At 35.9% G+C, this 27640-nt stretch overlaps 1 protein-coding gene across 6 annotated transcripts in view; it reads right to left on the reverse strand.

The window, feature by feature from the left end:
- Positions 1 to 27640, reverse strand: part of Nin (blastoderm-specific gene 25D) — a 535259-nt gene that overhangs the window by 295462 nt on the left and 212157 nt on the right. For all 6 annotated transcript variants that reach the window (XM_090386147.1, XM_090386148.1, XM_090386149.1 and 3 more), the window contains exons 2-3: positions 7551 to 7747; positions 2298 to 2421 (exon numbers count right to left, since the gene is read on the reverse strand). In XM_090386147.1, the coding sequence (XP_090242273.1) occupies positions 2298 to 2421; positions 7551 to 7736 (310 nt within the window). In that variant the 5' untranslated portion in view covers positions 7737 to 7747. The remainder of the gene's footprint in view (positions 1 to 2297; positions 2422 to 7550; positions 7748 to 27640) is intronic.

A 27640-nucleotide genomic window follows, 5' to 3' on the forward strand; every position in this document is an offset into this window, starting at 1 on the left:
ATTACAAAAGGTTGACAAAAACACAAATTTTAAAGCAGGTTTGGATTCCATTATATGTTAACAGAAATACACGACATAACAGCTTATGCCTTTTTATGCTACAACAAAAATAGATTAATTTTAATAATATTATTACTTTATCATTTTATCTTCTAAGCAGGCTTCATTCTCAATTTTATGTGCTATATACATTTGCTTCCTTGAATCATTTTGCCACTAATAATACTACTATTAAATAGATGTTCACATTATCATTGAAGCTCTTTTAACTTTAGAACATCTAGGATCAAAACAGAAGTCTGGCGGAAGCCTAAAACTCTAGTTTCTTATAAGATTCTGTCATCATCAAATTTCTGTCTATCACTACATAGTTCTTCTTAGCTCAGATTAAGTATATTACACAGTTGTAAGACTTGGGGGAAACGTGCCTTGTAGATAAGTTGGTGTAGATCAGTTGGTGTCTCTATCATGGAGAACCCAGATATCTATCTAGAGCTTGACAGACAACATCTTTGCAAACTGATATGTGGTTCATCCATTCAAAAGGTAAAGAATTGAGCAGAGTGTTGATATTCTTTCTGTTGGAATACATTTTCATGGGGTGATGTTGAATATTGCAGAGAAATGACTGACTTTGAGGATGTAAGCACTGCTAGGATGCAATAAAGTTTTCTAATGTAAAATTTAGGGACTGATAACAATACAGCAGATGCATACAAAATGACTGGGGAAAGATGTCTTTGTACTGGGCCAGGAATTTTATGTTTATTGCTCCTCAGAAGCTGTCAAACATTCCATAATACAGCAAAAGCTTTTTCTTTTGTAACACATCACTTTACCAATAGATGTCTGCATCTGAGTTGCTGCAGACATCCTCCCTTAAAAGAAATTTATTTGTCTATAGGTGAAGCATGTGTATACAGGGATGTCTGCATGAATGTCAGAAAACAGAAGGTGTATTAAGCATTTGAAAGGTGGAAAAACTGACACTGCCAATCAGACACACAGCAACCAGCTAATAAGCACCATGACCTCCAGCAATCAGTAAAAAGTCAATGTGACTTGCTAGCAGGCAACGATTTCTTGAACAGTATTGTGGCTAGTGATGACAGTGGGTTCTATCATTTTGTACAATCATATTACACCTTCAGAAAGTAAGATGCTAAAAGAGCATTCTCAATCTATAAAATTATGGGAATTGTTTTTTGGGATGCATACTCACAGATTTCCAAACACAAGGCAAAGCCATCACTACAACTCACTATATTCAGAGACCTATGAAACTGAAGCTTGCACTTTATGATGACTGCCTGAAGAACAAAAGCTAAATCAGCACAACTAAACACCATACTATCCACTTAACAACAGAGAAACTGTGAAGAATGGCTACACATGCTCAGATTGTTGAAGAACTACACAAGAAGCAAGAACTATAAAGATGATGAAACTTTTGAAAGGGCAGTATGTGATGGACTGGATGAGCTCAAACAGACCCACCACAATCTGATTTTAAAGCTGGTGGTGTCAGCAGATGTGTGAATCTTGCTAACAGTCAGCTGTGATCCTGTGTCTAGTAGCCTACAAGTGAAATATGCAGAACCCACTGTGAACTGTAGCACTCAAAATTTGGCTGCCCTTAATTCAATATGCATACAGCAGCTGCAATGAACATGTAAATTCTTCTAGCACTGATCAGCTACACTGTATCATTTGTATTATGTTTCATGGATTGCCTTGAGAATAAATGGCAAATTAATTTATTTATAAAAAAAAAAGTGATAAATGTGTGAGTAGCTATTGCCAATGACTTTTTTTGTTTCACAATCTTTGTTTTTAAAATAAATATGTTCATTTTTTCTGCTTTGACCCTTGTATCCAGAAAATAATCAAGAACTATGATGAACAGCAGTAATGTTTTTTGTTGTTTTGTTATTTGTTTTTTAGGAGCATTAGCAACTAAGGCCATATTGCTCCGGGGATATGCGGTGGTCATTCCCTGACCTTTCCGTATACTCCGTATTTGGTGGGCATGGGCTCGAACCCTGAACAGCAGTAATGTTTCTTTTTATACTGCTACTTGTGATGGACTATACAGTAAAATAATAATGCAAATTTATTCAAAATTTTCAAAAATTAAAAGATATTAAATAAATAACTCATATGTTTAACAAATGGTAATAATACTAATATTATCTCATTTTTAAATTATTTTAAAAATTTACAGAATGCAAATATTCATGGTGCAGTTCTTAAATTTCTAACAAAACAGTTAATTTCTTGCTTAAAGAAACACTAACCTGGGTGATGGGGTGCAGCCATAACATCATCATCATCATCATCCCGTTCCAAATAAGCATCTTCAACTCCAACAGATTGTGTTAAAAGACAAACAAATCCTTCCTTAAAGTCCTCAAAATTAACCTAAATGAATCAGTTTAACATGTTATTAATTTATGAAGTCTTTTTTTCTATATATACAAATCAAATAAAAAATACATGAATATAATATTTTATTATTTTGCTTTTTCAAGAAATTATGATTTATTTATAGCCACATTAGAAATTGTAATGAATCAGCTACACTGTATCATTTGTATTATGTTTCATGGATTGTTGGTTTAATTTTCATCAAACCAATAATAATCTATAAACATAATTCAAAGCTCAATTGAATAAATCTCATGCATAATTAAAATAAAGTCATTGTATCTGTTTTCCAGTTATCTAATATTTCCAATTATCTGATTGTAACACTACAAAAACATGGTTATGTGGTAGGCCCCAAATGTAGTTGCACTTTTTTTATATCTTTTTATTGCATGTTTGTTTAAGCCAGCTTAACCAAAAGTTTCATCTCAAAACAGAAATATATTATCTCCTGACACATGAGTAAATGCTATGAGGAAAAAGGAAGCAGTAATGTTTCTTCACTATGCTACATGCTTACAACAGAGGGGAGAAAAAAAAAAACAAAAAACAGATAATCAAATGTATAGTCAGGGGCTTCTAGGATTTGTGTCTTTTTTGAATATGAACTGAGTAGATAATTCCAGAGAATACTTTAAAGGAAAAGGACAGATTGTATAAACTCCATACAGAATTGTTTAAAGAGAAAGTTTGACAGAAAAGTGCTCAGCAAAAACAGCTCTTTATAACCAGGATTGCAACAGCCACACGTAACCTGCAATTTTTGAAAGTATTTAAATCAATTTCATGTTGGAAAACCACATAGATCTACTGAAGCATAAGGCACCTTTTCAATACTGTTAAGAGTTTTTTTATGTTTATATCAAAATTAATCAGCCTCTTAACACTGAAGTATTCTTATTATAACAGTGTATTATCTACATTCAAAATGATGATTCAAAATTGTCAGATGTTCTTAACAAGTCTAAGCCATCCAGGTAAGATAAATTATCAGGGAGAGGTTTTACTACTAAAGAAATTAAAAAAAAGTCATTCCTGTACTCTGCTACATGTCAAAAATAAATCCAAGGAATTGCTCAGCAAGATGAGGATTAGGAATCTTGTAATATCTTGGATAGATGTCTGAGAAGTCTTAAGGATAGACACTGGTTTAGAAAAATAACTGAGGAAAAAAAACCTCAGCTGAGATTAAACTTATGCCAGTGTGCACATTCTTAGGAATTTTTCATCAGCTACTTTGGTAAGGGTAGATCTTATCTGACCAATCACAAAGGAACTGGATGCAAAAGAAATTATTTTGACATCATATATATAGATTTCAGTGAAGCTTTTTAAACTGTTCCACATGACTGACAAATCTATTGGATCAGTGTTACACTAGGGGTAAATTGTTGCTATGAGTAAAGGAATTATTGAGTAGCAGAGTGGTTATTAATGGCCACTGCTCTTCCATGGACTAATGTTATTAGTAGTTCCCCCAGGGTTCAGTAACAGACCCATACTAATCAGATTTGAGAACTGTGACAAAATGGGGTTAACTTGGCATATGTTACTTTATACTATGGAAATGAGGCTGGGCCAAACTCAACAAGGACAGATCTACAATATTCTGTTGTGCTAATGCAGGAAATTAGCATATCCTTCCCCTTCTTCCTGGCAAAATACTGAAGTTATGTTTAATTTTAACTTTATTGAATATAAAATTTATTTTGTTCCTGGTCTCTCAAAAAATTGCACTCTACTGGTAAGTAATATCAAATGTGTGTGTGTGCATGTGTGTGCTAGAGAAAGACTTTTTTGGTGTCTGACAATGAACTAGAACTTTACATATAGTCCTTCTGTATGTCAACTACAGATAAGTTATGGGAAGAGCACTAACTATCCTCTTTAAATAATTATAATCGGTACTATTGTCTGAAAACTAAATATACATAATGTTCATTTACTGTTTTAGTGGAGAACACTTCAAGACCATAAAATACATAACCCATAAATTTAAAAATGAAAATATCCTGAAAAAAAAAAAAAATTATCAAGCAACAGAATTCTCTATCATACACCAATGTAAATTACCACCAATAAACCAATATAGTTCAAAAATTAAATTAATAAAATTTAGTAATATTATTAGATACAAAATTATCTATGTTTAAGATTAAATTGGTTTAAATAAATAATTTAAAATAATTAAATTTAGTTAAACATCCATTAAGATTATTAGGATTAAAGATAAAACATCCATTGAAATTATTAGGTTTAAAAATAATATCTCTTAAAAAATCATCTAAAAAGAAAAATTTTTCCAATGTGTCCAACAAACTTTTGCATGAAGAGATTTTAATTTTTATTCATTGACAAGTAAATACTTCTAATATAAAAATGACAGAAGTACTTCTTTTGCATGCTATTCCATAAACAACAGCTTAATTTAAAACAAGCAAATTTTTCAAACTATGACAAATTATGATACATGAATTTCTACTCTCTCTTCAAATGTACTCATGATCATATAATGAAATAACACAGCAACCCATAAAAATGTAGCCCATGATGACCTATTATGCTCAATAAAATTCTGTTTTTACTTTCTCAGTCACATCCAATGATGGTTCATCATATAATCTCATCTATGAAAAGGAACGAAAAGCACATATATATAAAATAAAAACAGGAAATAAAAGAATGGATGACAGCAGTGTGTGTAATTAAAGGATAGCAAAACTGGGAGAGGATTTCAGCCAAACTGCTTTCCCAATAGAAATATGGACAGTGGCTTTGATTCCTCTTTCTGGCTATAAGAATTCGTAAAGCCATTACACTTACAGAGTCAACCAGTTTCGGACAGAGATGCAAGGGGGTTGTTTACCCACTGCCCACCATCCCTTAAGCATTTACAGTAGTACTGTATTTCTTCACAGCATACATATGGGGCAAACCACAGGTGGCGCTTGACCCTAATACTACGCACACTATGCATCCCTTAAACATATGAATCACTCTATACACATACCACATTATCAATAATATCACAGTGGTTCTGGAACCCACTAATTATCAGCTCCTGTGTGACCATGGTGCCAAACCTCCAAAATTGGATATGACAGTTAGTGATGATCATGGTATATAATTTAGCAAAAATGATCACCAGACTAATTATTTACACACAGTTTGCAAAAAAACATTTTTTATTAAGTTGATATGATCCCTATATTATCATACTGTAGAAGGCCTCAAGGGGCTATGCTATTCTAAGCCATATTATTAAGCGCATCAGCTCATTTCATTTCTTTATAATCCTTTCCTTTACACACCCTATGCTTCATAAAGAAATATATGGGTCATTATAGTCTATTTAAAAAAAAAAACCATGCTGAGTATTGTTTTGACCGTTCCAGTTTTTTCCTCAGTTTCTTGGAACTGATTATACCTTCAAGTCATCTTGAGAATTGTTTTGCAGTTCTCAAATGCTCAGACAGTTCAAGTACTATAATTTACATTCCAGTGTACCCAAAGGCTACAAAAGAAAGAGACACAATCCTTTATTTTACAATTCAATCAAGATTAAGGTCAGTATTTAAATATTCATCTTACAAATAAGAGTCCATGTCAAATTTCAACTATTAAGTAGCAACGGTTAGGAAGAATGGTACTGATTAAAAAAAATACAAATTCTGTAACTAGGCTATTAATAAGTACTTCTAAACAAGGTTGAAGCTAGAATACTGAGAGGGGTTTGGGTAGAATCATAGCCACGTAATGAGGGTGCAATATACTATATCATAGAGGCACGTAGGGTGATGATAAGCTAGGGTTCAATATTAATTAATTGGCAGGGTGCCAAAACTGCACCTGAGACATGCCAAAATAAAATCTTAAGCCAGTATTGGATTTGGATGTCAGTAAAACTTCAGCAGAAATTTTATAAATGAAAATACTAACAAATGATATGTTATCTAATGCAGGAGGTCTGATCCCACCCACCAACAGCCCAGCCATCAGAAGAGCAAAATTTGCAACATATTACTTATTTTTTAATATTAATTGTTAAGTAATGATACAAATTAATTAATTAATTGTTAAATACTTGCTCTGACAGCAAGTGAAATTATTTTATCAAATTTAATTTGCAATAAAGTAACAGCTCTCAAAACACAGGTTATGCCCTCCACCCCACCCCTACCACCAGGAGAAGCCTTGCAGGTTCAGTCTCCACAAAACAGAATTGTGCTAAAAGTTATATTTCTTCATTTTTCCGGTATAAGGAATGTATGCAGGTAGGGAGGGGATAGAGAAAGATCTGCAAAGCAATGGGGGTGAGAGTACAAGAGAAAAAAAAAAATAGAACCACTGCTCTAGAATTATTTGATATGATCTTAAAGCACATAAAGTGAGAATAAAGCATACGGTCATTATTTTTATACATTGATGGTTAGGATAATAATTGCATTTGACATCCAATTGTATGATTTAATAATCCTCCCCAGCATATTAATTTTTTTTAAATGGCATAAAAATAAACTGAAAGCCATTGAAATTTTTCATAAAAATTCCAAAGATTTTAATTTAATCATCAGATCATTAAAATATATTTATGAGCTGGTGACAAGCTCTATATATAGTTATTTCTGTCATCTGGAATACAATATGGTCTTCCTCTTAAAATTAAATCAAATATGTAAACAGAGCTTCACATCACACCTTGCACCCACTTCACAAAACTGCTTGAGTGAACTGGCATAAGTCCAAAGTAAGCTTAGAGCACTACAGTGAAGATAAAACTTCTCCATGAACACAACCTATTCCATATTTGTCACATCAAGGACAAAAAGGAAAATAAAACACTATGTTAATATTATTATTTTTTGTTGGATAGAAGAAACAATGTTCATTAATATGTTTAAACACAAACAAAATAAAATAAAAAACACTAATTAAAAACTGGACTTTTTTTTAGTGTACTTTCCAAAATAGAAAAATGAATTATAAATCACACAGAGAGAGAGAGAGAGTTTTCTGGAAAGCATTTCTTTAATAAAAAAAATAATAAATAAAATAATATATATATATACTGTACTTTTTTTACCATATCGTCAAAATAAGCAATTTAATTAATATATATTTACCTGAGCATTTGGGTCATCACCTAATAAGTGATGAATAAACAAATTTGCCTGGTCAGAAAGCTGCAGCTTTGCACAAAGTACAGTTAAACCTTCACGATCAATGTAACCAGAACCACTGGTATCACAACTCTCAAATACCTCACGCAACTGAGTGACATAAGTATCGCTCTCTTCTGAATCTTCCATCGTTAAACCACCTGAAACACAAAATTATAACTGTAGTCATGAGATCTGAAAAGTATGATTTGAAATTCATTATTTTATTTTTTAAACTGAGCACTCTGCATCATTATGAACATTACGTAACTTTTATTTGCAATCTCAAACTATGGTACAGTACATTTAATAAAAATTGTTTATTATGAGATGAGAAGCTAATGGCACAAAACTTAATTAAAATTTTAATTACATGGAATTTATTATATTCCAAATTTTAATAACATGGAAGTGTATTGAAATTTTCATGTCGTGTTGTTTTTGTTTTGGTATTTTTTAGCAAACCAGCTATGATGGCCATAATTTGCCAATCCTGTGGTTTATTTACTAATGCATTTTGTGATGACATGATGTTTGCTTAAAATACTGATTCTTGTGGTTTATGCATTGTTCAAAAAGTGGAAAACTTCAGATACATCAGGTCTATCAGTTAATACTGTAACAAAATAGTGTCTAAAGTCTTTTGAGGTAAAGGCTGCCTAATGTTCTCATGAAAAAAAGTTTGGACGTCAAGCAGAAAATGTTAGGCTACAATATTGTTTCTGTCTGAGCAGTAGGATGGAGATTCAGCTCAGGGCAAGTAGGAGTGGGTAACATTTGTGTGTCTGATTCTTAATAAGCTCAGTATAACCTTTTCTTGTCTGAGTCTCATATTGCTGTTCCATTGTTGCAATATCAGTTTTATTTGTGATGGTTTATTATTTGCTTGTTATGTATCAGTCTATATATATCATAGTGAATTGCAGTATTGGGCTTTGTAGGCTGCATGTAGTTGTTGGAATTTCTTTCTGGGTGAAGAACTCTTGTTCCACTTATACAAATTGGGATTACACAATATCTCAATGATATTCCAAGGGTGGAAATGGAACTTTAGATGATGTTGCCATCTGACTGAGATTTAAATTATATTGCATGATCAAATCTTTTAAATATATACCTGCTTTTATTGATATTTGGCTACCCTATAGATTAGATAGGGCATACCCATGCTCACAAGTTATATGTGGCTAATTGACACACTGCAGCTTTCAGGTTAATATGAACCTGGAAAATTCATGTCTCAAAATATTACCTTGATTAACAGATATTTAAAAAAAAAAAAAAAAAAAAAGACACACTTGTGGGTGGCAATCAAATATCTAATGATTTTAATACTATTTGGAATTTTTCAAGAAATTCACTCAGTTTACACTTTTATTAATACAAAAGAAATGCAGCTATGTTTCAAGTTAGGAAAATACAAAACCTTTTCAAGAAAAATTGTACCTTTATTCGTGAGTAGTTTCACTATCAGCAAAACGTTTCTCATTCAAAATTCCTATTAAACTGTTTTTGAAACCAATCCTAAGATATTAAATTAATCATAATAATTTAATTCCTTTTTTTTTTTTTTTGGCTGTATTTTACCCACCATTTTACAAGGGGTTATAATATTGGGGATGACCTGCGAGATCTCTTTTCTTCTTTTCTTTGGTCGGATTACCGTTTCAAAACTTCTGATCTCAACGTTTGTTCAGATCGTGTCAGTGAAACTTTCTTGTAGGAACGGAATCCTTTATTCCACACTCCACTTTAAAATCTTGTCCTTTATCTAAACCTTGGTTTTCCACTAAATGTGCTAAGACTGTTCAAGAGAAGAATGTTGCATATCGTAATTGGCTTGTTTCCAATTCTCCAGTTTCAGCCTACACCAAAGCTCACAACAATTGTAAAGCAGTTATTAATCAGTCCAAACTAGATTTTGAACAGACTAAGAGTAGAAAACTTGCTTCTTGCCCTAATGGTAGCCGAGCATTCTGGTCTCTTGCCAAAGCTATTGGCCACAACTTTTGCATATCTCTGCTCCCACCTCTGTCAAAACCAGATGGTTCTGTTGTCACTTCAGCCAAGGATAAAGCTGACCTGCTAGCATCCCATTTTTCTTCCAACTCATGTATTAATGATCTTGGTAAAACACCTCACACTATTCCCAACACGTTCCATTCAATGCCTCCTGTGGTCTTCCGTCAAAAGGCTGTCAGAAGGATTCTGATGAATCTTGATGCAAAGAAAGCTCCAGGTCCTGATGTTATTTCTCCACATGTTCTCAAAGCCTGTGCCCCTGAACTTACTCCTGTTCTTTGCCGCCATTTTCCACTTTCTTATTCCAAAGGTGTTTTTCCTTCTGTTTGGAAATTTGCTCATATCCAGCCAGTTCCTAAAAAGGGTGACGAATCCCTCCCATCCAATTATCATCATATTGCAATTACTTCTACTCTTTCTAAAGTAATGGAGAAATCAATTAACCGCCAACTCTTAAACTATCCAGAAACCTTCCATCTGATCAATGATCGCCAGTATGGATTACATCAATGTCGATCCACTGGTGATATTCTGGCCTATGTTACACATTTATGGACAAATTCAATGGAAAAGTTTGGTGAAATACAAGCAGTTGCTCTTGACATCTCAAAAGCTTTTGGTTGTGTTTACCATAAAGGTCTTCTAAACAAGCTTCCATCTTATGGTTTTCCAACTGTTTTTTTATAGGTTATCCAGTTTTCTCTCTGATCGCTCACTGGGGGTAGTGGTAGATGGCTCTCTGTCTTCTAACTTTTCCACTAATGCTGGTGTCCTCCAAGGTTCAGTTCTTTCCCTCACTCTTTTCCTCTTGTATATTAATGACCTTCTTCCCTTGACTGGAAATCCTATCCATAGTTTTGCTGATGATAGCACATTGCATTCCACTTTCCATTTTGAGAAACCTTGCCCTGCTCAATCAGCTTCAACTTCTCGAATATCCGCTACCAATTCCTTAAATGCCGATCTCCAGGTAATTCTCCAGTGGGGCAAAGACAACATGGTTGATTTCAACCTTTCTAAAACTCAGTCTTCTCTTATATCTCGCAAAAAGGATTCTTCTGCTCCTATGCTTATCTTTGGTGACACTCCGATTTCTAGGCAAAATGATATATCTCTTTTGGGGATTACCCTGACTTCTAATCTCTCTTGGCATAAGCACATTACAAATATTGCTTCCTTTGCATCTAAAAAACTTGGTTTTCTCTTTTATTCTCGACGTTACTTTTCTTCCAAACAGCTGTTCACTCTGTACGAATCGCAAATCCGCCCTACCATGGAATATTATTCCCACATCTGGGGCGGTGCCCCCAAAACCTCTCTCAGGCTTCTAGATTCCATTCAGAAGAGGGCAGTTAGGTTAATTAATAACTCCTCTCTAACAGATTCTCTCCACTCGCTGTCTCATAGACGTACTGTTTCTGCTGTACTGTTTCTGCTGCATACCTTTTCTACAGATACTTCCATGGGCACTGTTCTTCTGAATTGGCTTTATAATTCCCGCTCATTCTTTCAAAACAGTCCGAACACGTGCCGCCACCAGCCAACATCCATTTACTGTCCAACTTCAAACTCACAGAACCAACTTTTCATCTTCCTCGTTTATCCATTCAACTGCCGTTTTCTGGAACAACCTTCCTCCATATGAATTTCCTGAAAATTAGTCTACAGAAGTTGCAAGTCTAATGTCAACAAATATCTTCTTTCATCTTCTCAACCTCCAACCCAAACACGGTACTAAGTACTATAGGTTCTAATACCTCTCATATTTGGGGTTGTCATAAAAAGAAAAAAAAAAGAAAGGCAGCTATGTCTGGAGTTAGGAAAATACAAACCTTTCCAAGAAAAATTGTACCTTTATTCGCGAGTAGCTTCACTATCAGAAAAAAGTTTCTCATCCAAAATGCCTGTTAAGCTTTTGAAACCGTTCTTAAGATATTAAATTAATCATAATAATTTAATTGCATTATTTTTTGGCTGTATTTTACCCACCATTTTACAAGGGGTTATAATATTTTTAGTTTACCTTATTCATTAATGAGCATATTAAATGTAGTTAAAGCAAAGTTATTAACCAATTTTTAAATGGCTCAATCTACTGCCAACTTGAATTTTATTTATTAACAGTTACCTATGCACTTCGAAAGATTGCATTTCTCAAATTTTAGAAAAATTATCTTGATAATTTCTCAGGGTTATTAAGTTTGGCCACCCCTGCTATTTATGTGGGCTTTGGTCAGGCGACATGAGATATGCTCCTAAAGCTGTATGCAAAGCACTAAAATGCACTAGATACAGCCATCTTAGAGAACTCAGTTTGTCTGAGTTATACACAGGCACTCCATAGTCTGGTTGAGATCATTTATAAGGGCTCTATATAATGCACCCCAAGTTGTTGCTGATAACACTCTATATGTTTATTCACTTGAGACAGTTTGTTCTTTGGCACTTTATATGTTCTAAGATTGTAGTTCCCCCCCCCATATAAAGAATAAGATCAAGAAACCTTATGGTAGGTTTAATTTGGATTATCTCTTCATCACGTTTTAATTTAGGATTAAGTCAAGACTACATTTCCTACAATAGTGCACACCCACTATCTTTTGTGCAAAGATTCTGAACTTAGTTTTCTGAGCCCAGTTGATGATTTTGTTTATTGCATCTTGCAATTGGAGTTCTTTTGTCCTCATTTTCTGGAATTGGAAAGGGATACTGAAGTCATCAAAGCAGAGCCATGTGTGCGTGCGTTTGTGGTAAATGGCATCTGTTGAGTCTGAAAACTGATCCCTGTGGTATTCCTTCTTTTAGAAAGACCTTTGAGAATGTAGTCTGTATTCATACTTAGAAAGTTTGGTGCTGTAAAAGATTCTGGATGAACAAAGGGAAATACTCTTAGTCTCAAGTCAGGTATGTCTTGGAGTATGCTGTAACACCAATAACTAACATATACTTTCTTGATATCAAAACACGTCATTGCTATATTATTTTTTCTGATGAAAGCATTCTGTATGTTTACTTCCATTTTTCTATTAAGAGGTCCAACATTGGCCACGTTTCCTGAAACCACACTGTGCTGGGCACAAGAGGGTATGATTATCTGGATACCACATAAGTCTCACATTTATGATCTTCTCCATATATTTTCCTAAGTAGCTGATGACAGGTAATATGGGATGATAGGTTGTTGAGGCCTTCAGGCCATTTAACAGGAAATTTGTGTTCTATACAGATTATATAGTAAAAAAAAAAAAAAAAAAAAAAAAAAAGAGTAGAGATTGTAGCAATTCCTCCCCTAGTTTCTTTAGCTTCATATGATGGATGTCATCTTTCATGCTTTGTCTAATTTGTGATAGACACTCTATGTAGTTCTAATATGGTAAGTGGTTGGTTATGTGGTTTTCTATATTTTGTGAAGAAATTTAAACTGCAGAAACTTGCACTTCTTTAAGACTCTCTTTAAGATATTCCACTGGTCTAAAAAAAATCTGCACAAATCACTCTTACTAAGAAGAAAATAAAGAATGACATCCCTGCCATCATTATTGGTTCCAAAATCAAGAGAATTTCTCTCCACAAAGATGTAAGCCAAATTTGATTGTGCAGTATGTTCAGAGATAAATCGTCCCAATCATCACGTAGGTATCTGCAACTTGGTCATCTGCCTCGCTCTCACATCTTAAATGCCACCTTGAATTAAAATAGTAATACCTGAGATGGCTAAACTGAGTCACAAGAAACCATTCACGATCTCCAAGGCAATCTTTCTCTACCTGCCACATTATCATAGTACGTGGCAGGTAGAGAAAGGGACCACAATACTAAATTATCTATTTACATACGCATACTTCAAAATCTGACATGTATCTTATACATGTTACTCTCTAAGATCATCAACTTTTGCAACACCCTTGAAATATATCTAAGCAAAATATGTTTTTGTTTAGATCTGATATTAGATATGTTTGCTGCAGAATGCAAAACTTGACAGAAACCTACTCCACAATCCAATTGCCACATAGGGATGCAGCAGAAAATGACCTAGTTAACCCAGCAGCAATGACAGAACTACATTATCATAGTACGTCTTAAGCCGACCAAGCCTATCCAAATGAACTGTCTCTTGAAGAAAATAATTCATCTGAACAGGCTTGGTCACTTCCTGCTATTAAATTCGGAGTGGACCACAAATGACTGACTTTTTCCTGCCAATTGCGTTATCTACTTACTCTTCAAATAGGCCTTGGGGTTGGGAATATTCATAATAACTGCACAATCCTACACCAACCGTTATTAAATAAAATAAAATAAAATAGCGTTGTCTTATATTAAAATAATAATGATGCAAATAAATGAAATAAATAGAATGATATAATTCCACCGGATAAAACTGATAAAAAGGTAATGCCCATGCTCCTGTAGAAACACGTGCTGAGAACCGTGAGCCTGCTGATATTTAAGGATGTGCTGTATGATAAATCTCACTGTTGAAAAAGGAGGCGGATGCCTCTGAAAGCTACGGTGTTTTAGCCCTTTTATTATCCTGTGTTTTATTTACACTGTTTATTATAATTATTCATTGCAGTTTAAAATTTCATGTTTTATTGTACAGACAGTTACCTTTTTATCAGTTTTATCCGGTGGAATTGTATCATTCTATTTATTTCATTTATTTGCATCATTATTATTTTAATATAACACAACGCTATTTATTTCATTTAATAACGGTTGGTGTAGGATTGTGCAGTTATGATTATCTACTTACTGTTTAATTTTTATATTAGTTTTTTTTTTTTTTTTTTGTTTCCCTCCGCCGGAACGGCGTTCCGGAAGTTAAAGAGAAATAAAAATAAATATTATTACTAATGTCTTTGACGCGTTGGGTATCGCTGGAGAATTAGACTTCAATAGATGCACAGCTTGACAAGTCCAGCTGTGCACCTATTGAAGTGTTTAATAAAATCGTGGCATATTCAGGGACATAAACAGTAAAAAAATAATAAAAGGGAATAAGAAATACGATAACATGCTTTTACTGTTGAAATCTTTATGAAAACATTTTGAATAATAAATAAATAATACCCATTAAATGAATTTTGTTCAGTTTACTATACTTTTTTTTTTTTTTATCTAAAATGCCAAATTAGTTATTATGAACGCCATTATTTAACAGCATCACTGGGGAATTAAGAACGCTTACTGTTTGTGTAAGTTCTATATTACTGAAGTATCAAATAAATTCAAATTGAGGAAAGACAGTTGCAGAATAGATGTGTGAAAATTTGCCTTTAGCCAGCGAGTGGTTGATTGCTGAAACAAACTTCCATCTGTTGTGTGGAAATTGATAGCTTAAACAGATTCAAAGAAGAACTGGATAAAGTTTTGGAGGGAATAGATAGTTGAAATATGAAGGGATTTTTTTTTATTTTTTTGGCTGATGCTGTATAAACTTGCTTTCTTGTATCATATGCCACTACTAACGCTAAAGAAAAAGCTGGCTTTACTTTGACAAAGGATGTAATTGATGATGTAATTTAGGGCGAGCGGCAAAGGCAACACAAGTCCAAAATGATGTAATTTATTTCTTGAGATCTTTGGATAAAAAAAAAAATAATAAAACAAAAAATCATTCAGACGAACTGTTTAAGACTTTGGAAAAAGCTCCCACAAATTCGAAAATTTGGTGCGTTTAACCCATGCATGGTACTAAGTACTATTGCCTCTAATAGTTCTCGTGCTTGGGGTTTTCATTAAAAAAAAAAAAGATAGCATCATGATTTTATTTTAAAAAAAATCACAGGGGAGGACCCTCAGACTCCCTCTTTTCTAGGCAGACATACTAAGCGTTCGGGATATTAATATTTTACAAAAAAAAAAAAAACTGCTTTCGTGACTTAATTTTATCGGGCTTGTAATAACATGGCTTTTTTTTTTTTTTTTTTTACATAAAGCGGCTGAAGATTATTCATCCAGTTTTCAACTTACACATCGGAAATAACTGATGACCATAAATGGTGACAGCCACTTCTGCCGGTTCATATTACTGATGGCCTAACGCCGGCCAGTGGTTAATCAAAAGAGTGGAGAAACATATTCGTTTGATTGAACATGGTTCAACCCGTTAAATGGGGTTAATGATTGTACTCACTGTCTTCATTATAATCTCCTTTGACCCTGTGATGGCGCCTCCGTGGCCAGGTGGGAAGGAGCAGCAGTGCGTAGCACACGCTTCTTGATTAGACCGGGGTTCGAGCCCGTCACCACCAAATACGGAAGATGCGGAAAGATCAGGGAATGACCACCGCATATCCCGGAGCAATATGGCCTTAGTTGCTAATGCTCCTAAAAACCAAATAACAAACAAACAGACCCTGTGATCGTGCAGGAGTATAAACAAAACATTTCTAGGCGCGTTCACAAACAGGCATATACAAGGCCTATTTCTTCAACACGTCCAGCCGCATGTAACGAATCGATTCCCACTGTACGGATTTTAAAGAAATTTTATATTTAGTTCTTTTAGAAAGATTTGTCGAGCAAGCTCAAATTTCATTAAAACGGAACAAACAGAAATCTAGCAATTATTTCCTTGTTGAACAGTTTGTACAGAAAAAATCATAGACTGAATATGGCTTTAATACAATATTGTTTAGACAGTCCATGCACGGTCATGCATGATTCGTGAAAGTGGTGTTGCTTGTTATATATGAGAGAGAGAGAGAGAGGAAAGAGGAGAGACTAAGCGTCCTATAAAGTTATAATCTTAGCAATTAATTGATAAGAATTATATTTATTTTTCACTTCTATCAATCAAAAAAAAAAGAAAGAAAAAAAAATTCAATGAATTTAAAGGAAAAAATTGGACGCGCGTGAAATGTTATTGTTATTATTTGGTTTTTAGGAGCATTAGCAACTAAGGCCATATTGCTCCGGGGATATGCGGTGGTCATTCACTGATCTTTCCGCATCCGGTGGTCATGGGTTCGAACCCCAGTCTAATCAAGAAGCGTGTGCTACGCACTGCTGCTCCTGGCTACGGAGGCGCCGCGTGAAATGTAATGCATGCGTAAATTACCTGTCCCCCCTCCCAATCCTCTGGCAATCCTGAACAAAGGAAAATACTGTATCTGAGAAGTAATTTTTATTGCGTATGTGAATTTTATTTATTAAAATTAACGTAAGCACTTCGAAGGGTTGCGCGGCGCTCAGGGTTACCTAACCTTGGCTGTCCCTGGTCTAGACACTATATTCCAAATTTCACCTCTGGGCGATTCGTGATGTGCCACTTACAGGTAGGACGTTTCAAGAACTCTTTGGGATCCTGATGCACTTGAAAAAGTAGCCTACTCACGTGCACCTCACCCAGCCTTGACAGCACTGCTACACAAATCCCATCTCACAAGCTGTGCATCACGTGGCGAAGTTTTGATAAACACTTCTTGACTCCTAAAGTTCGTTGTCTGACAATCGAACGCTCTTATGAACGTTACTAATGATAAACTTGCCAAATATTTTTTTTGTTAATTGAGAAATTTTCAATTTATTTATTTAAACAAGATCACACTACTACTGGCTTGAAATTTAAATGTTCTTTTTGTCCTTCTTGTAAATTGATTTAACTTTAAAAATTTAACAAGTTTGATGGATATTATCCCAGTTATAACAAGTGTACAGGTAGTCAAAATTCTCTCACCAATAATTGACAAGTAGTTGTGTCATCAATTAACAATATTAGCATTAGTAGAGGCATATATAATGCAGGAAAGCAAGCTTATACAGCATCAGCCAAAAAAATAAAAATATTCCCCATTTCACACAACCATTCGCTCTAAAAGTTTGTCCAGGTCTTCCTTGAATTTATTTAAGCTATTAACTTCCAGAACGACAGACTAAATTTTGTTCCAGCAATCAACCACCCGCTGGCTAAAGCAAATTTCCGAACATCTATTCTACAACTGACTTTCCTCGATTTGAATTTATGCCCCCTCAGATTCGTAATCTGAACAAGAGGAAGAATCCCATTAACATTGCGCCTGCTCAATCCATTCAAGGTCTTATACACCTCAATCGGATCACCTCGCAGGCGCCTAGTCTCCAGACGCTGCAATTTTCAGAATTTAAGCCTTTCTTGGTAAGAGTACCCCTTCGTTCCCCTCACCAATCTTGTTGCCCTTTTCTGTACTCGTTCTAGCAACTCTACATACTTCCTGAAATGAGGCATCCAGACCTGTACGCAGTACTCAAGGAGTAGCCTGACCATTGCCTTATACAAATGAATAATTACCTCCTTCTCCCTACTTGCAAAATTCCTGTATGTCATTGGCAATACCCCCATGACCTGCTTTGGCAGCCTATCTGCACTGCTCAGAAAATTTCATATCTGACTGCACAATTACCCCGAGGTCTTTTTCATTCTCTACCACCCTGAGTGTAGTACCACAGAATTGGTACGTTTCTCTGGGGTTACTTCTATCCATATGCAGTACTTTGCATTTGTCAATGTTAAATTTCAGTTACCACTTCTCAGCCCATCTGCCCAACTTTTCTAGATCCTGTTGCAGTAGCATACTGTCATTAACAACCTTGCCAACCTTTGTATCATCTGAAAACTTGGACATTCTATTCTATATAATATATTCCATTATCACGATCATTACTTAAAGAAGAATTAATGCAATCCGTCATATATCAAAAATGTAAGTATAAAATCAGTCTGAGGCTATGACACATTTTCAAAAGGCCATTACAAAAGTTTTTATCCTTTAAATCACAGAATGGAAATATAGTATCTTATTGATATTGATATTGATATAGTATCTTATTACTATATCAATCCAGTTCTGGGATTTCCTTATTTATATGGTAATCCTTTACCAAGACTAGGAGTCACATGTATACATTATGGAAACATAAGTTCGTGTTAGTTATAAAAAAAAAAAAAAAAACCCTGAAAATTAATCCAAGAAATCCAAGCTTCTCCACTCTGGGGTTATATGATCGCTCGCATTGTTAATGGTGTATCTTCCTGAAAGCCCTTTCTACTAGATTAATAGCATCTGAAAAACATTGCCAGGACGTCGTGCACCGCCATTACATAAAAAAAACGTAAAGTGAAGGCTTAGTGACTATCTACTGGTTTTAATTTCTTATCAACAAGCTGCTATAGTTAAATATTATCAAATGCATTCCCTGTTGTATTTATAGTTTCGGAGACCAAAGACCTCTACCGTATCATCAAAAGGAACGAGCAGACCACCTTGGGGATCGAAGCGAAGGACGATACTACAAAAAGTAAAATATACTGTTCGTTAGTGAGATAAACCCTTCCGTACTATAGGATTCTTCTATGTATAATTTTTTTACCATTCGGGAATTTAAAATTAGAATGTAGGAGGGCTATTTCGAAAGATTGCCAGAAACACAAGCAATCAACAGAAGCAATATGCCACAACAGCTTCTACCTATCCTCTACTGAAAGTAATGCGCTGATATAAGTGCCACGGCCAAGGTCGAGGCACTTCTCCCATCAGTGAGGCAAAGATCAATCGCGGCTCTGTAATCGACAGTGCTTAGGAGACGTAATAATCCCCGAACAGCCTTGTTGATGGCATCTGCAGCTCCAAACCGGTGTTCCTTTACGCAGGTAAAACAAAAAGCAATCGCGTAGATCCGAAAGATAAGGAGGGTATGCTAACACCTCTCAACCCCAAGTATGAGCAACTGTTGAACATCCCAATGGCATCATTTTCCTGTAGGTATATAGTTTTCCTAATAACACAAACTCGATAGCCATCTGAACATCCCATATGAATCTCAGTGGCATTTCTTCAAAATCACAGCTGTAGCTGAATGAACACACGATTTCCCTGCACCGTTTATAATACAATATTAGTTCCTCACTTAACGGGAATTCACTCGCGCAAAAATTACACACAGGCGCAACGATGGAAAAAAAAAAACTTATGAAATTCCTCTCGGACCGTTATTGCATTCGTGAATTATAATTTTGCATTCGGGCTTGTATGTATCTGTGCTTAAAGACTAAATACACTACAGTAAATTCAACCTACTGTCTAGTTATGATACACTTCTCAGTTTAAGTAATGCTACTTTTAACTCATCGAGAAGAATTCTGATAAGTATACAGTAAACGGAAAGAATCCAAATATCTTTCTTATAACTCTCTTAATAATAAGATTCAAAAATATCTATAAAGCACAAATATGTGTATGATAGGCAAGGTATTTATAATATATCATAAGCAATACACAAGCCTGCCTATCATTATTCATTTGTACATTCCTTATCGTTGAAGTCAATCGAATATTTTGTTGTACGTTAACGGGATGCCTATTCCCTGCAAATACAGAGTGTGGTAAGTCACTTAACGCTTTTAGATATTTTTTGAGAAAGGATGAAAAGTGGTTGCATATCACTAATTAAACAACAAAAACAACATCAAAAATTTTAACCAAACAAATATTTTCCGACATTGTTTTTAAAATTGCTGTCATTGTGACTCTACGCATATAATAATATAAGAAGGAAGGGGATGAATCAGATTGGTCCACTTGATATCGATGGTTCGCCTGTCGGTGATCATGCTCAGGTAGCTGACAAACTGAATGAGTATTTTGCATCTACATTTACACATGAGAAACTCTGTAAGGAAGTGGAGGCCAGAAGCTTATCAAACTCTAACAGGGAACTAAATGATTTTGTAATAACTGAGAGCAAACTGGAAGAGAAATTTATGAAGTTAAAATATAAGAAATGCAAACCTGGGGTGCATCGAATCTATCTAGTTATATTAAAGGGGACGGCAAAGGAAGTAAGCAAACCCTTAGCCATAATTATGAGAGCATCCTTGAACTCAGGGGAGGCCCCACGGACTGGAGATGAGCAAATGCATCCCCAATTCACAAAGTGGGATTAAAGGGTGACACGAGTAATTACAGACCAGTTAGTTTAACTTCTGTTCCGGGGAAAATAATGGAGTCACTGGTTAAAGAAGCATTGCAGGATCATCCAGACAAGACTGCATAATAATGCAGACACAACATGGGTTTGTTAAGGGGAAGCCTTGTCGGACCAATTTGATTGGATATTATGCTGTGGTCGCAAAGGAACTGGATGCAAAAAATAATTTTGATATCACATACTTGGATTTCAGGAAAGCTCTTTTGATACTGTTGTACATGGAAGGCTACTACGGAAATTGGAGCAGTGTGGCATTAAGGGAAAGTTGCTACAATGGATAAAGGGATGCTTGAGTGAGAGAAGACAGAGTGGTAATCAATGGACACTGCTCTTCGTGGGCTAATGTTATTAGTGGAGTTCCCAGGGTTCGGCGTTGGGTCCACTGTTGTTTTCCATATTTACCAATGACATTGATGAAGGTATATATTATGTTTAAGTCCAAGTTTGCATACAATACGAAGGTTGGCAGGATTGTTAGTAACAGCAATGACAGTATGTACTGCAACAGGATCTAGAAAAGTTGGGCAGATGGGCTGAGAGGTGGCAACTGAAGTTAACACTGGCAAATGCAAATTACTGCATATGGGTAACAGTAATCACAGAGTAAGGTACCAATTGGTACCTTACTCTGTGATTACTCGGTACTACACTCAGGGTACGGGAGAATGAAAAATACACGGGGGTAATTGTGCAGTCAGATATGAAGTTTTCTGAGCAGTCCAGACAGGCTGCGAGAGCAGCTCATGGAGTCTTGTCAATGATATACAGGAATTTTGCTAGCAGGGATAAGGAGGTGATTATCCCCTCGTATAAGGCAGTGGTCAGGCCACACCTTGCGTACTGCATACAAAGTCTGGAGGCCTCATTTAGGAAGGATGTAGAGCTGCTGGAACGAGTACGGAGAAGATTAACGAGATTGATGAGGGGAAAAAAAACGGTTGCGCTTACAAAGAAAGGCTTAAGTTCTGCAAATTGCAGCGTCTGGCGACTAGGCACTTGCAGGGTGATCTCGCTGAGATGTGTAAAGCCTTAAATGGTTTGAACAAGCTCATGCTGATGGGATTCTTCCTCTTGTTCAGAGTATGCACCTGAGGGGGACATAAATTCAAATTTTGGAAAGACAGTTGTAGAACAGAGGTGCGGAAAATTGCCTTTAGCCAGCGGGTGGTTGATTGCTGGAACAAACTTCCATCTGTCGTTGTGGAAGTTGACAGTTTAAATAAATTCAAGGCAGAACTAGACAAACGTTTGGAGCGAATGGATGGGTTTTTTTCCCTTTTTTTTTTTTTTTTTTTTTTTGATTAACGCTTTCTTGCATCATATGCCTCTACTAATGCTAATAAATGCTCTATTATACGCACATGGTGACTGACTATTCTGTAAAATTGATCATGTTAGCGCATGATCAATTTTAGAAATTTTGTTCCGCAGTAAAATGTTTTCAGAATAAAAACAAAACTGCGGACACTATTGCAACCACTAATTGTTCAAAGTTTCTCTCTCTCTCTCTCTCTCTCTCTCTCTCTCTCTCTCTCTCTCTCTCTCTCTCTCTCTCTCTCTCTCATGATCTTAGGCATTATAAAAAAGATGAAAAATTTGAACATATAAAAATTTATATTTCAATAAAATTATTTCTGCATATAAAATTTAGTTCTCAGCTCTCTAGAAAGAATCTTTCTAGAAGAATCCACAAAAACCTACTGGATATTTCTTCTCCTCAAAACTTTTCGTAATTATACATGCCACCTATTCTGTTCTTTTTCTGTATGTTTTTATGGGCAATTTACGATGTCCTTATGATTAAAAACTTGTCTCCTCATAAAAAAAAAAAAAAAAAAATTCTTTCGTTTTCTAGCTAGCTGATGAACAGTGAGGGTTCACAAACCACCGTAATGGAGACCCAACAAACTTTGAAATTTCAATTTTAAATGTGGCATCACAGTTTTCGAAATTCCTTCCCATCCCCAATCACAAATCTTCACTCTGCAAATCTTCACTCTGTAATGTATGGATGGTCCCTTAGAGTAATTCAAACGCTCCATCATTTGTTTAAAAAAAATAATGATGGTTTTTGTGACAATTAGCAATCCTATTTTGCTCTATATGAAGAGAGAGAAAAAAAAAAAAAAAACCCTAATCGCACATTTGTTTCAGTTACAAGGTTTCAGTCATTGTAGGCATATCCCGGAAGATTTGGAATCAACACCCGGAAAGAATTTATAGCAGATTCCATCACACTTTGCCTACTTATTCGTTCTGACAACCTACTGAATGAAGATTTACATGTGCCAAATAAAAAGTTCGACCTCTTCAAGGGAGTTAAATATGCGGAAGCTCTTCGTAAAGCTGCCCCTTCCAATGAAAGCTGCATAATACCAGTCAAACGGATAACATCGGAATATATATCTACGTTTTAAAGATATCCTTAACAGGATGTATCAACTAGGTTAAACACAGTTAAGACGAAATAGCATACGGTAAAGCATTCTTACATCAGATACCAATATACTGAGTCACACGACGTAATCAGAGAAGGCTGGTACATAACACTCCAGGGTGTTGCACAGTGATGAAATCAAGTAATGTATGCTATAAATAATGACTTAGTCATTAAAAGGAACACGTGAAAAATTGCCTAGTAAACAAAAGAGGAAAAACATGAAAGTTCTACAAATAAGCCTCAGTAATCGTGAATGCCATCGAAAAACGTTGTCTTCCAAAAAAATTATATTCTTGTTTTGTGATTTTTACTCCTATTAACAAATGTTTAGCAATACCACTCATTTTAGGATATTTCAATGTCCTAACTGCCTTTAACTCAATTCACTCACCAAATCCACGAGCTAAAGAATTCTGCGCACTTGGCTTAGTAATGCCGTGACTGAAATCTGTACCGTTCAGATCACTTATCTTGATTTAGTTTTTATCTTCATTATCTTAATTTTGTTATTAACACAAGCATAAACTCCCTCCACAATCTAAGGGTGACAATTTCATCCGATCTGATCACTTCCCTACTGTCAATGATTTCTTTACTTCCTCTGACAGATTCTTTTAAGTTTTAGGAACACTGACTGGACTCCGTTAAATCGACTTTTGGTAAATGTGGTTGCATTCCCATCCAAAACTTTGAATCAATTGATATTTACATTAATTATCAGTACTTAATTCTGTAATTTCAGCATTTGTTCCCATCAAATTCCCGCTCATTGACTCAATAAACAGCTGCATAAAGATTGACTCAGCACTTCGCAATTTAGTCATCTTCGCTGGAACACTATCATGAGAATAGAATATCTAATTTTATCCTTTCCTTAAGGATGAGTGAAGAGAGAAGACGACCATAACCCACCAATTTTAGCTTTTCTGACATCGCTATTCTCGTAAAGGTTTCAGATTTTATGTATCAGTCCACACCAAGTTTCCAACAGCTGAAAACGAATTTCGTGGACACCACAGAAAAAGCATACATCATATATCACTATTTTTATATCAAATAAAAAATAAGACATAAAAATAGTGATACTTCATTGTATAGCGATCAAGGTGGAAGGAAATGCTCCCGAAAGAAGTATTTTTGCTTGGATGTGTGAGTAAATATGTCGAGTATCTTATGGATGCCCAGAAGAGGCCAAGACTCCCTGACGACTTGAGTGAAATTTATACAACACAAAGATGATATTTAAAAAGGAATGTTTTTTCTAAACATTCCTTTCTGCAATTCCCTCTTCACGTAGGTACCTATCCAGCTGACCTTTGAGCTTCCCCCAAAGCTGTCAGCCTCAACCACCCATGGAAGCAACTTAATGCAGTAATTAACAACTACCTGGCTAAAAGAAAACTTCGTACAATTTAACTTTTCTTCACCCGTACTTTGAATTTATGACGCCTAGTTCTGGAATTTTTAACAACGAAAATTTTGCCCTATTCATTTTACTTTCTCTTCTCACAACATTACAGACTTCAATTTAGTTTTCTTTAAAGCGCCTATTTACCAAGCTCTGCAGCTCACATATTTGAATTATTTCCTTATATGAGGGCCTTTTGTGCTGATCTCACTAAGCTCGTTGCCAATCTTTGGGCCCTTTCAAGAAGCTCGATGTTTTTTTTTAAACTGTCTCCATACTTGGACACATATTACACGTGCGATCTTACAACTGGCTTATAAGCAAATGCTCGATAAATCATCGACCTGGGCCTTCCTTGCCGCCTATCTACGCCGCTTGGAAAACTTCATGTCGTCCACCTTTATTGAAACCCCCAAATCCCTTCACCAATTTTTTTATTTAATCCCATCAACTGTATACGTTATTTATGGATTGCTATTTCCCAAGTGTAAGACTGTCCAGCTCATGACTGACTGTCAAAATAAATAATCAAGTTGGTTAAAATGATTCTTTCGTTTACAAAAAATTCCACTTTATCTAAATGATCCCGTATTGCGCTCTTCATCATTTCCGCCACGATTTCTCCTAAAACTGAAATCAGACTGACCGATCGGTAGTTACCCACTTCGCCCTTAGAGCAGCATCTAAGTATTGGTAATAAGCTGGCATTTCTCCTCCACGACAAAGGAATCTCTCTCTTTAAATATCATCTTTGCACAGCAGCACAAAAGTGATATTTAAAAGGCAGTTTTTAGGGGAAAAACTGAAAGAAATGGAACAAAGGGAAATATACAAAAGGCATAATAGGCCATAATTACTACAATGCTTCACTAATTGAGAGAAAGGAGCAGAGGACTAGAAAATGTAATGGAGCAATAATTATGATCCATCCAGTCACAAGCACATACCTGTGCATTAGAAAACGAATAAAATTTTTTAAAATGTTTAACCCGGCATTCACTGTATTTCTTAATGTACCAATAAATGCGTTTTATTTGTTGCATTATTAACGCTGTACCCAAAGAAAGAATTGCGCAAAGATGGTTTGAAGAGCAATTGAAATATTTGAATCGAATTGGGAACCTATGGAATCTTTTGGGAAGACACATCAGGGACAGACAAAAGCTGCCGAATATGAAAAATCTAAAACATACCTTGCCAGAATGAACTGATATTACCAGGGATACTTATATACATGTTGTAAGAATCAATGGCATGGTGGACTGCTAATGACCCATCGACAGAGGAAGACCAATCGCTATTAACAAGATTCTGTAATATTTTGGTAGAATGTACACTGAAAGGACAGAATTCATGGGTATCTGGTTCCTGTACAACGCGACGCCGTCACCCCTCTCGCTAGTGGACGAACCCACCGCTTGGCAGGTATATAGGTATACTGCAATTCACGTACACGGTAATTCGATATCAGTATGGATAAACATCGTGAGTCAATGGACTTTGAAAGAGGGATGATAGTGGGTGCCCAACGCATGGGTCACTCTATCGAGGAGGTGGTACAGAAATTTCACTATCCCCGTTCGACAGTATCAAGAGTGTATCGGGAATAAGCCATTTCCGCAATAGCATCTAATCGTGGACAGCGCTGTGGGCGGAGAAAGGTGGTGAATTAACGTAGCTGTCGACGTCTGTCTCGCATTGTTTCAGCCAACCGGAGAGCGACAGTGGCACAAATCACCGCCAACTTCAACGACGAAGGTGCCTGAAACGTTTCCAACAAGACCATCAAGCGTTCATTAGTTTCAATAGGTATTGGGAGCCGCCGACCCACCAGAGTCCCATTACTAACAGCACGACACAGGACTCTATGCCTCAACTGGACGAAAGAGCATCGGCACTGGACCTCGAATGATTGGAGACAGATCTCCTGGTCCCGTTTCCCGTTATTTTGAGGGTGCGTATCAGGCGGAAACCGCACGAAACTATGCACCCGTCATGTCAACAAGGAACTGTTCAGGCAGGTGGACGGTTGGTAATGGTCTTGGGCGTGTTCAATTGGCACAAGTTTGGACCTCTGGTATGTCTAGACGCATCTCTGAACAGTCCAGGTTACGTGTCCATCCTTGCAGACCATTTGCATCCCTTCATGGCCATCGTGCACCCACAAGGCAATGGACCCTCCCAGCAGAACAATACGCCTCCCCACAGAGCCGTGGTGACTAGAACATGGTTCAAAGAGCATTCCGCTGATTTTTTTCACCATGAAATGACCTCCCCGTTCACCGGACATGAACCCTGTGGAACATCTTTGGGATGCTGTGGAAAGGTCCGTTCAAACTTTGGATCCTCCATCCAGGAATGCGACGGAATTATGGACATCGGTGCAGTAAGCAGGAATGGAAATACCTGTGGAACGCTTTCGTGAACTAGTGGACTCAATGCCTCGCCGTGTGACTGCCCTTATCCGGGTGAAAGGTGAGCCTACCTGTTACTAGGTAGGTATCCCATGATTTCTATCCACTCAGTGTATATCTTATGAAGACTTTTCCCGCTTGCCTCAGAGGTCCATATGATCGTATTTAAACGGTCATTACTTAATGATGAAGATACGTGGGTAGCCTATTAAAACGATATTTTTACGATTAAAGAGACAGACAGAAAAATGTGATTTTATACGAAATTTGATTATAAGAGCAATAAACTAAAAAACATCGTTGAGACTGGAGTAACTCCAGTGGAAAAAAAGCATGTTATTTGTTCAAAATAAAGATATTATTGTATATATACTGCTAAAACTAAAAAAAAAAAAATAAATAAATAACAATATAATGCTATATTCGTGAAGTTTGCCTAGTCTGGATATCTTCTCTACAGGTTCATTATCTTAAAGAGCGGTAAAACGGAGACAAACGATGAAGGCCATCTACTTTATCATCACACACACACACACAGCAAACAGAAAGTAGTCAAAAGGCAAGGAAACAAAAAGAAAATAAAATCATCACCAGATAAGCATAAGCAAATTCTCTACTACTTGTCAGTAGCAGAGATTAGAACCAATGCCTTTTCCATACTGGTTATTGAGAAGTCTGATAACTATACCTAAATAAATAATGAAGCTGGCTCTCCTTGAGATTAGTCAGGTGTATCCAAAAGTCTCTCTTAATTTTCATGGCAGTGAGTATTTTTCAAAACGCAGTAGGAAGATGT

The sequence above is a fragment of the Mastigoproctus giganteus genome, chromosome 12, assembly GCF_048544385.1.
Source record: "Mastigoproctus giganteus isolate SK-2022 chromosome 12, ASM4854438v1, whole genome shotgun sequence".
Taxonomy (NCBI): Eukaryota; Metazoa; Arthropoda; class Arachnida; order Uropygi; family Thelyphonidae; genus Mastigoproctus; species Mastigoproctus giganteus.